Here is a 12,001-nt window from a genome sequence, read left to right as displayed (position 1 = left end):
TCCTTATCTGTAAACACTGGACAAGGGACAGCTTCGTCAAGGTGAACCATATCTGTAAACAATGGATAAGAGACAGCCATCTCCCTGTGATCCCTATCCATTTAAACTGGACAAGGCCACAGCTTAAAGGTCACATGCAACGTAAAACACAACTTTGCAGATTCTGGTACCTTTCGGTATGCACTTACCGAAACAAATCATAAAAAATGCCAATTCAACCTATAAAGTTGAAAAAAAAGAGATGAAAGAAAAGCCCGCGAAATCGGAGTTCAAACGTTTCACTAAATTCCCCCCAGCGCTGGGGGGAAAACTGGTTTCAACAGCTGTGCTGCGCTGCCTCCATAACGCATGCGCAGTGAATAGGTTCGAGGAGCTTGAAACAGTATGCATGCCCAGCGTCTGAGGTCGTGAGCAGTAGTCTAATCTTGGTTGTGTACACAAACAAGTAAATAATCTACTCGTTACGTAAAACAACTTGTTGATTGTAGTAAACAGTCTCTGTCACAGAGAAAGCTCAGTGTCTGGTTTATTCACACCTATATGTCTGCCTGCCTGTCTGCTAAAGACAACATGCAATACACAGCTTCAATCATTGACCACGTGCAATTTGAACTTAACACCTATCAGACTATACGACATGAAGAAAATAAGTTGATTTACCTGCACCCGAGTCCCGTGTCTGCCACATTATGTAATTAGGCACGTGTGATACACATGACATGTTTTTATGTCTGTGGGTTGCAAACAAACTACATTCATTTTTTTCGGATGACTGGATCTGACGGAAACTGGTGCAAACTCTTGTCAGTTTCAAGTCCTGCTTTGTACTTGGACGAATGACAGATTCCAGCCACGCAGTAGTTTACCATCTCTACTGACATGATTTTTTATTTGATCGAGCGCAAATTCAGAGAACATGTATTTTCCAAACCCAACATCTCTATATACATTCTTCATGGATAACTACTTCTTTTCGTGTATATGATTTTGTTTGACAACAGTATATGAATCCATACTGAAACGACGCATCAAATACACAATAAGAAGTTGTTATCCATAAAGAATCTTACTTTCTTGTGACTTGCTATACTTCTAAAATGCCCATCAAACAGATCATCTTTCTGTACACACAACGAACCCTCAGCATATGTATCGGCAAATGAAACAGCCAATCGGAAGCCGTCGTTACACTTGAGTGCAGATCCACCCGCTATGACTGGGTTCGGTCTCCCGAGGGCTTCGTTTCGGGGGAAGTAAGCCAAAGTGCAAAATATCGCACTTTTGAATCGCGATTGTACGCTTATAATTATGTTATTTGTTTTTTTTAAAAGCAGCAATGTATATTATATATCATGAATAAGTGATAAATGTGTTTTAATTATGTTTGATTTTTTGGTTGCATGTGACCTTTAAAGGGTAAGATGATGATATTACCCACCTGTCACTATTTGCAAGTTTCTCGAATTCTCTGACCGTCAATGATTTCTTCTGAATGTTGAACTGTGTATAGAGCCCTTGACAGCCAGTAACCATCTGTGTGATGGGGGCAGGGATGGTAATGTTGACATCATCATAGCCATTCCTCCGTGGCTTCCACTCCGGGGGCGGAATCACCTGTTACACAGTGAAAGACATACAGACTCTACCTCTCACCTGTTGCAATTACCAAAATACAACGTTTTAAGTAATACTGGTATTTTGTACTTATCCTGACTCAGACTTATTATGCTTGTCTCCTTCTATGCAAATGATAGTGGAACACTTCAATCCCTTGCAGTTCCTAAAGAGGACACAAAAGTTCTCTCACCCTTGAGTTGCTTCCTTTTTTCACACCAAATCAGAAGATGACATATCCCCCCGGCCCCTACATATTTGAAAGGACAAATCATCTGACAGTTACTTAATGTCTTTTTAGAAACAAAGCCCATCCATCCATTCTGAGACTAAGTCAGAAATGTTTCCATGGAAACCAAGAAAATAAAAAATCCCCAAAACCTGTACATAGCAAAAGGCACCACTTCCGACTGACATATCTACCAAGTTTTGCAGAAAAATATTTAATGGTTTTTGAGTTCTGCTCCGGAAACGAAGTCCATCCCTCCATTTTGAGATGAAGTCAGAACCGTTTCCATGGAAACCCAAAAATTTATAAATCACAAAAATCTGTAAATAGCAAAAGGCAACACGTTGGGGTCTGCCACATATATCTACCAAGTTTTGCTGACAGATATTGGGAACTCTTGGAGATGTGCTCCGGAAATGAAACACCGTTCTCACTTTTGAGACGAAGTCCAAATCATTTCCATAGAAACCGAGAAAATAAATCACAAAAACCTTTAAGTACCAAAAGACACCAATTTAGGTCCTGATTGATTTATCTACCAAGTTCCGCAGAAAAATATTGAACGTTTTGTGAGTTCTGCTAATGATGACGGACGGAAGGACGAGGCTTCAACGATATCCCCCCGCATTACATGCCGAGGGGGATAAAAAGTTACATGGCTCTCAATGAAGATGCTCTTGCACTTAAATTAGCTCAGAAACCTAAAGTATCTGAAGAGGGGTGGCTTGGAGAGCTTGACATCAGAGTCAGGATAAGTAGAAAAAGTAATTTCTGATTCAATTGATATTTCATACTCATCCTGACTGATAGCATAATAAGTATGAGTCAGGATAAGGAAAAATGTGTAATTTTTAAGTAATATTGACAATAAATGTCTCCTTATCCTCACTAAGTTACTTATGCTTGTTATGCTTGTCTCCTCCTTCTATCCGAACAAAGTGGAACACTTGAATCCCTTGAAGTTCCCTTCTTTAAATAGGACGTAAATCAGTAATCACACTACGAGTAACCTTGAGCAAATCAGTCACATGACATGCCATGCTCTTCACTCTCTCCTAATACTTGCCTGGCACCCGGATTTGCAGGGAAAACCAGAGTGTCATGAGAGGGAAGGATAAAAGGGATGACCTCAAGAGTCAGGATAAGTATAAAATACCAATTTTAATTAGAATATTACAAATTTTTCCTTATCCTGACTCATGTTTATAATGCTTGACAGAATCGGTGGTGGGTCATGCCACCCTGTAGGAACTTGAAATGGCACTGTAGATTTGCAGATTTTCAACTTTCATTCTGGGGACCACCATTGTCAAAACTTTGGCCAAAAGTGTATTCATGACATCTTCCTGTGGCTTATAGTTTTAGATACACTAGTGTCCTATTAGTTATCTTATACCAATTCATCGATTGACGCATGTGTCAAGTCTCTCTCTCAGGAGAAGACCTCTAGGAGACATGAAGACAATCAAACCACACTGTACACTGCTATCTAGACTGTAGATGAAGTCTTTCCATGAGGGAAGCATTGTTAACTGTTGTAGATGATTTCTCGACACATGAACTGTGACCGCATTCTGCTCAGGGCATTGTCTCTCATGAACCTATCAGATTCCAGATATGTGACGCCAGCGGAGTTGCAGTCAAATGATCATTGTAGAATCTTCTGCAGTCACTGATTTCGGTGTCAACACTTGGCTTTGTGTTGAAGTGCTTGTTCTGGAGTTACAAGAGAGAACACGTGTGTAGTAGGTCAAAAGGAAGCGCACAAATAACCTCGCCACTTAGTACTGATGTAGTAGACTTTCGATGAGGACAATCTTAGGCTGGTGTCAACTGCCAATCTGTCCTCTTGATCTGTACTGAAGTGATGTCTAATGAAGAAGATCTGAATGTAGCTGTATTCGTGCAAGGTTGGCACCATCTTCTTCATGCAGGTTAACTTCGCGTTACAAGTCTGATACCTACAAACGTTACGTTCACATCGGGATAAAATGATGGAGTTGTTTTCTCGTACCTTGTCTGAGATCATTAGTTTCTGTGCCTCTTTCTCTACCCAAATATTGATCCAACATAGCCATAACTTGTTTCATGAACCAACCTCTGGCAAGGTTTTTTGTAGACTGAACTTGATGGGATGCAATCAAAGCATTCGTGAAAGTTGAAGCACTGTCTTCATCATGATGACTGACATCTGCCTTGCCTGTGGTGGATCATCAAACAGCTGGTAACTGTCAAAACTGCAGCGATAGATTGTGTCACCAATGAAGTCATCTGTGTCAACACAATCATTAATCAAAAGATACTTCAGGCTGAGCGCGCTGCTAGTTTCAGAAGTGGAGTGACTGGATTTTGGCGAGGACACCATCCTACTGGACAATTTTCATGGATGTTTCTTCATGAACTGTCACAGTTCTGGGGACGTTCATGGAGCCTCATCCTCTTAGACGATGGAGTCTCCTGCCTGGTAGGAGCGGTGACATTCATGCACGCCACCTTCATCTGTAGATGATGGGAATGAGACCGTCAAACTCTCTGCAAATTAGCGCTCCATCAGGATCAAAGTTCTACGTAGTAGACTGAAACTGATGCAGTGTGGAAGAAGTGTTCGAGAACATTGAGGCTTCATCTGCAACTTCTTGCAGCTGCGACAAGGCTATGGTGATGTTGTCCCTTGTTTTTGACGTCTGTGTTACTGTAGGCTGGTTGCTGGTTGACTTAGTTGCTGGAGATGCTTGTCTCACCATGGAAGAACACAGTGATGCCATACTGGTAACTCGAACTTAAGGCAGCTTCTTACTGGAACAGGACACCCTCAACAATGTCCTAGATGCTGACAATTTCTATTCTTGTACTGCAGATGATGATGACTTCTGTCTCTTCAAATAATTATTGAATTGAAAATTTGATAAATCAATCTAATGATTGTAACGAAAGTTGGAAGAACATGGATTAATGCATGACAGATATTGGGAGGTGAGATCAGCTGTCGACAACTAGTACCTACAAAGAATGCATGACAGATATTGGGAGGTGAGATCAGCTGTCGACAACTGGTACCTACAAAGAATGCATGACAGATATTGGGAGGTGAGATCAGCTGTTGACAACTGGTACCTACAAAGAATGCATGACAGATATTGGGAGGTGAGATCAGCTGTCGACAACTGGTACCTACAAAGAATGCATGATTTCATTAAATGTAAACAAAGGACAAAAGATGAGAAAAATAGTCACAAGATATGTATAAATTTAGACAAAATTTCAGAACACATACAGAAAACCAGAAAACATATACAGTTATAATTGGATAAAGGGATCGAATACAAAAGGATATGGTGCAGTAAGGGGACTCCCATGCTCCCCTACCATCCACTAGGGCGAAAAAGGAGAGAACGTCAAGCATTTAAACTTTAAAGTCATTTGACTGTATAACAGAAAAAGGGAGGCAAATCATGGATGAGAGAACTTTTACGTGCTCTAAAGGGAACAAGGGATTCAAGTGTTTCACTATCATTCACATAGAAGGAGATAAGCATAATAAGCCTGAGTCAGGGTAAGGAAAAATTAATCTTTAATTAGGTCAACCCTGTAAAAGGCTGTCCACCACAGTAGCATGATACCTTGGCCAGGCCCGCCTTGTGGGCCCCCTGTGACTCAATGTATTCCATGTATTTGGGGAAGTTGCTAAACTCCTCCATTGTGGGTCTGAACACCATGATCTTGGGGATACTGCTAGATCCTCCACTGGATCCTCCACTAGATGTTCCACTCGTTGCACTAGATCCTCCACTTGATGACTCCATGTTGCCATCAAACACAAACCAAACTCGTCCTGAAACAGAATGTAACAGTTCAATCAAAACATCATTACTTAAGATCTTAGCATGTGCACGTTCAATGTATCTATATTGATGGCATCTCAGCAAATGAGAGCATGTGAAGGTTAATAGTAGTAGCTGTCAAATGTAACAATATTTGTCATGCAAGTTTCTTCCACAACAAACTTGTGATTTCACATGAGAAACAATATCAGTTTCTGACACTGACAATTTCTTTAGTCCAAAGCAGGGTTGTCTGCAAGTGGGCCTAGGGTTTATGTTTTACTTTGAAATAATGTGTTTCCAGTTGAAAGTTATCAACTTTCAGGTAAGCAGGGTTTTAATTGACGCAGGATTCCTGTGTATTAGACCCCGAAATTTGATGAAGAACCCCAAACTAAAATCCAGTGCATCCTTATGGACGCAACATTTGAAAATTATTTCATAAAAGATTTCTCATATAATATGTATGGAAGCCCATCCCTCCATTTTGAGACTAAGTTCTGTAAGTGGCAAAAACCTGTAAGTGGCAAGAAGTCCTAACCTGTAAGTACCCTGATGATATCCCAGAATTCGTGACTGGTTTGTGACCTCTGCTGCGCAGCCCATATGCGCAGCTGAGAGTTTAATTAGAGACAGATCAACTAAGGTGAAGACATTTTTACTTCATTAGAAATGTATTATGAAAACAAATGAAACACTTTGAAGGTTAATCATCTGCCAGTGGTAGAAATGGTAAAACACTATTAGGACGGAAAAATAACGAAGCCAATGTACGTCTTTATATTTTGTCTCATAACCCTAATTAGTTTATCGTTATATTTGAATGATTTTGAAAATAAAACACACGGTCTGCTTATACTTATAGTAAATTTCCAACATGACTAACATTTAAACATTGTATAGACTGTCAATGTGGATAGTATTTCACACACGCCCCATGCGCAATCTAGTGTGCGTTGTCTGTCATATAGATTCTGCTGAATGCTACAACAAATGAATGAAAACAAAATGCAAATAATGAATTTAAAACAGACTAATGTTATAGCAGCAATGTAAGGCTACTACCTTGTTCAGGAATGTATCCATCAATATCCACATGAAAGAACGATATTCCATTCATCTGCTGCTGGTAAATAATCCTTCTCTATGTCGTGTGTCTTACAACAGTCTAATTTGCGAAAAAGTGACAAATCATTTCAGGTCTTTCACATAGATGAAAACCCGATAAACGTCTCATTGGTCACCCAAGATAGCACACCTGGAAACTAACTGTATCATGTCCGCCATTCTAAGTAATTTAGTTGACCAATAATGAGCAATCAATCAATCAACGCAATGGTGGTTAATTCTTTGAAGGAAGGATGTTGTTTTCACGGTCACACTTTATGACAGAGTGTAGTCACTATAGATTAGTACATCTACACACACTGACTTTTGACAAATCCGCTGTAGAAGATAAAAGTGATTAACCAATCAGTGTGTTATCGGTTAATCCTTTGATCGATGTTTGTTTTTGTAACTCACCTGATAAACCATTACATGCACATATTACATAACATGTAATACATTTGCCACATCGGACCCTTCCATCACTTATAATGTAAATGTTAAAAATATATAACAATGCACAGATAGTCAGAATAATTCTAATTCCTTACATCTCACATTTATGTACAAAAGACCCCGGTCTCAAGGAAAGTCTCCTTGCAAAAACCCTGTGTACCCTTGTCAGCGAAGCACTTTTCAAGACCAATACCCAAACCGGTTACTTGATTTACAGCTATTTTCGGTTTTGCATAAACTAATGTACGGTGTGGTCCGTAAACATCATTGGTCGAAAACATCACGATCTCCTGTCAAGTTGAAAATAGCCAGACACGCCAAGGGTATTTGTCAGAATGGAGTAACCGCGCAAACAAATATAAAGCAGAATAAATGCGAAAACTTGAATATGGGCGTTGATTTTCTTTCATGGAATCTAAATATTTTGATATTCTACAACAGACTTGCTGTGGTTTTTGTTTCTTAGAATTCGTCAGAGTGAGTGAATATATAATCATCGTCCACGAAAGTAAGTTATTTACCTTGTTCCATGAAATACGGCGAATCCTCATAAGGAAGTCATTTACTACGTTTGCGTAAATTTGCCAGCTCCCGCAATGACAAGCCATCCTATTAAGGCAAGTTTAGTCAGTTTGGCAATACTACCGCTCAAAAAATCATTATCGGCTGAGAAAACTGGTAAAAAAATTACACAGGAAACGAAACGAAAGTTGAACAACGATTTCAAAGTGGCTGGCTTACAAAGTACAACTGGTTAAGATTTTAGAGATCACTTGGCATGACTTGCCATGTTTGTATTTCTGAAAGCATGACCAATGCATTTACTGTTGGCTGCCATAAATATAGGCATTCCACTCTTAGATAGAACATGTCTACAGCTGTCTACAAAGTGCTGAATGACAAGGAATGTACAGTTCAATGTACAATGCTGAGTCTATACTGGCTGGCAAAGGAGCAAATTGCCTCATCAAAATGTGCTGCATTGATGGAATTATGCATGCTTCATGGACGATCATTTCAAAAAACATTAGGTTCTGATTCAGACTCAATGAAATACACTTCTCACTATGCAGTTGACTACATGCAAGATGCAACAGCTGATTCATGGACCTTCCACTTTGTTTTTGGACCTCCAATTTATAAGTGAAGGGGTCCAATGGACCCTAAGAAAACTTAAGCCAGAGCAGACACTGTATAGGGTATGCATTTTTATTCTTTGAAAGCTTTTGATTGTTTGAATAATACTTGCATGGGAAATTGACTCTGCAAGTGTACTATACCACATTTTAAGCCTCTACACAAGTGTTACAAGATCACACATAGCCATTACTGCAACATGTGCTTCAGTTCCTATGATGTACAATATTCAGTACATTGGGACAAATATTGCAGTTTCATATAAACAGGTTAATAAACAGCGATTTAATTCAAACTTATAAGTAAAAATGATAATATTAATGAAAATGATTTGTACATTTTATGAAATGTAGAGCCACAAATATTTAAAGGAACTGTTTTGTTCATTACATTGGTTTGTGTCATTTTATAGACAAAAAAATTATGAAAATTAATTGACCAAAAACAAAAAAAAAAGTACTAGAATTTGTACTCAACTAAGAATATGAAATCCCAATATGACACCCTCAGTGTGAGGCACCTAATTGCCAGCATAAAAAGTCAGCCACCTTGCCCCCCCCTTGTGGAAGTCATGTGGCTGAGCGTGCTAGGCGGCTGACTTTGTATGCTGGCGATTAGGTGCCTCACACTGAGGGTGCGGGTTCGAATCCCGGATGGGACTCTACAAAAAAAAATTATCCTGGTGTAATGTGAATTCACAGACATCTATTTTCGCGCACCTATCATTTCCGGATTTACACAGTCACTACACATAAAAGTGTGACATAAGATTTCGTGTTTGTAAACAAGAAGTTGTCTTCTTCTTCCTGCTGTCATGATTTGGAAATCAAATCACAAACTTCAAAGTAGAGGTTTTTATCCAAGTTTTCCAGCAAACGTATATTTAGTCTTCTGCACTAATGCAAAAACATCAAGACAAAACTAAACCCTAAAAAATAGTTTCATCACCGATCTGCTGGTTGTCTGTATTGGTAAATGGTAATGCTAAAAGGTTATGACCCCCAGAAGGCGGGGTCTTGTACAGTAAAAATATCCTTGGAAGCCAATTTCAGACACAATCCTTATAACTATACAACAAATTTTCATGAAAAGTTACCAAGTAAAAACAATTGACATTGTATGTTTTTATGAACATTTCATAATGTTGATTTTCATGTGCCTTGCTAATTGCGCCTACCGTTCCTAAACGTGTTAGGTGCGCGAATATTGATTTGTACTTGACTAAGAAAGTGAAATCCCAAATGTGACAAGATCTATGATGCAAATGTCAAGTTTATCTTCCAACTATCAAAATTCGGTCATCTACCTTGCTGTCTGAAATGATCCCTGCACAACTAACCCGTTTTTCTGAATGTGGGTATATGGGTACCATTCTACCATGACAGGTTGGATACTGATCTCCAAGTGTACAGAATCTCCAGTAGGGACAACGACGACTCAAAATGCATAACATTTTATGAATCATGTAAATTTCGCAATGTCACTTACAACACTTATATAGAATCATTCCGTGTGATACATTTATTCGTGACAATGTAACTAAAGTGTAGAAATTACAATGTCTATTACTACCAGTCAAAAAACACCTAGTATTCGTATATTCTCTTCCACTACGCGTACTGTTCAGCAGTAATGGTAGTGAGAAAGTAGTTCCATTCGCGAGAGCAGATTGTTATGCCGTGTTTCAAACTATTGAGGAATGCGATAATCCAAGTCAAACCCTGTTCAAATGACATGGTGGTTCGAAATCAACACGTATCTATTTGACGACGCTCAGTGATTTTACGTTTTGATTATCCAATATTAACAAAGCCACTCGTGAACAGCAATAATCCTGATTCGTTTTCGACTTCCGTCTCACGGACAACAATATGGCGTCAGGTGCCGACAAGATGGTGTTGACTTCCAAAATTATACGAACTTAGAAAATGCACATTTCTTTCAAAAATCAAGCAATGTCAGGATTTGAAACATTGCAAATAATTCACATAGAATCCAAAAAAGTAAATAAATTACACAGATAGAATCAGACATTCCCCGATTCACACAATTTGATGGGTTCTTATTGGTTCACATTGAGAAGAAGGGACTGTCAGAGGAGGGTGACGGAGACATTACCTCTGCAGGCGCTAACGATAAGCCCTTATCAAGCCCTTTGAGTACACTACCGCCAAGTATAGCCATAGCGAAAACTGTCTTTATCCTCAAATTAATGAAACCTACCTCAAAGTTTTCAAAACACTACACTTTCTTCGACACTTTGTTGGCTACGTGCAGTTTGCATGTTTTGACCGCAATGTTGCAATGTTTAATATCCTTCCGCTTTGAGAAATAGTCCCACGATTGTTTGATGAGAGAAGTGCTCTGAGTAGTTGATTTGAAAGTGTAGTTTCACGGAGAACACGGAAACCCCACACTTGCAAAGTGCAGTGTAACGATAAATGCCCTTTCATAATCGCAACTTGCGCAGGGATCTTAATGGGAAAAATAGAAATCGCATATCATTATGCTCAGCTATTTCTATAGTCTGTTCCGAAAAGTACTCTCTCTGCTTAGTAAACAATGTGTGCTGAAAACATGTTTGAATCTAAGTCCTAAAATAACTTAGTCAGTATGTCAAATGCGTTCCTTGCATGTCATCCTGAGAATAAAATGTAAATGCAAATTTTAGTCATATGCATGTAAAGAGTGTTTAAGTGTGTGCACCCCGTAGCAAATAGGTCACACATCCAAACGTATATTGTATATATAGAAAGTTTCTACTTTGAAAATGTATTGTCAAATGGAGACTTAAAGTGTTGACGATATTAATTAACCCAAGAAATTGTTAATCGTGTATCCTATCCACATGTTCTGGGTTATGAGCATAGGAATCAGATTTACAAGCAGGCTGCATGTCATTTGTCAGTGGGTCAATACTGCCTTATGGGATAGGGGATTTCCAAGTCGAAGATAACACTGTCAGGCACGCACATTGCGAGAGATATTTTTCAAGCATAATCTGTTTTATTAAATACATATAACACACTTTCACAGGTGATCTCATAGTTTATTTCCATATGTCATCAAACTGTGTGAAATGTTTGACGTCACAATCGAGATAGTAACCGTATGCTAATGTTCGTAAACAATATTGATTGATAAATTTAATGTGTAAGCACTTTATTAAGTATTACGGGTTTAAACATACACATATAAAGTCGACTATTCCTCTACCCTCGATTACCCAATATTTCTTTCACTTTCATTATGGCCAAGATATTCAACCCATGAATAATCAGAGCTTCGTACCAGCCATGTTTATTTTGAACAGTTATGACAACCATTAAATAAAAAAAGGTTCAATAACCCATTGTTTGGCAATGAGTTTAGCATTCACTTATGCGGTAAAGGGTCACGAGTCCTGAATAATGAAACCCTTATCATATCCCAGCAATGCCCCCCAACAAGATAAGATATATGTGACTGTCCACAAGTTATGTGTGACTGACACCTTTATACCTAAACAGGCAAGCTGACCAGACAAACTGAGGCAGAAGGACACAAGATCGACGTTGGTGCAGGGCGTAATCGCATTGGTCAGAGCTTACGCCCACTAGGGTGACTATTGTTAAATGCGTGCAAGGATGCATATAAC

General features: G+C 38.9%; 1 protein-coding gene across 1 annotated transcript in view; it reads right to left on the bottom strand.

Annotated features, from left to right (window-relative positions):
* Positions 1-10,839, bottom strand: part of LOC137290447 (lysine-specific demethylase 4A-like) — a 58,239-nt gene extending 47,400 nt beyond the window's left edge. Inside the window, exons 1-3 of the mRNA XM_067821385.1 lie at positions 10,588-10,839; positions 5,464-5,675; positions 1,439-1,614 (exon numbers count right to left, since the gene is read on the bottom strand). Coding sequence (XP_067677486.1) covers positions 1,439-1,614; positions 5,464-5,646 — 359 coding nt within the window. The 5' untranslated portion in view covers positions 5,647-5,675; positions 10,588-10,839. The remainder of the gene's footprint in view (positions 1-1,438; positions 1,615-5,463; positions 5,676-10,587) is intronic.
* Positions 10,840-12,001: the final 1,162 nt, after the last annotated feature.

The sequence above is a fragment of the Haliotis asinina genome, chromosome 7 (genome assembly GCF_037392515.1).
Source record: "Haliotis asinina isolate JCU_RB_2024 chromosome 7, JCU_Hal_asi_v2, whole genome shotgun sequence".
NCBI lineage: Eukaryota > Metazoa > Mollusca > Gastropoda > Lepetellida > Haliotidae > Haliotis > Haliotis asinina.
The sequence above is the reverse complement of the archived record's forward strand: the minus strand, read 5'-3'. Positions and strand labels throughout refer to the sequence as shown.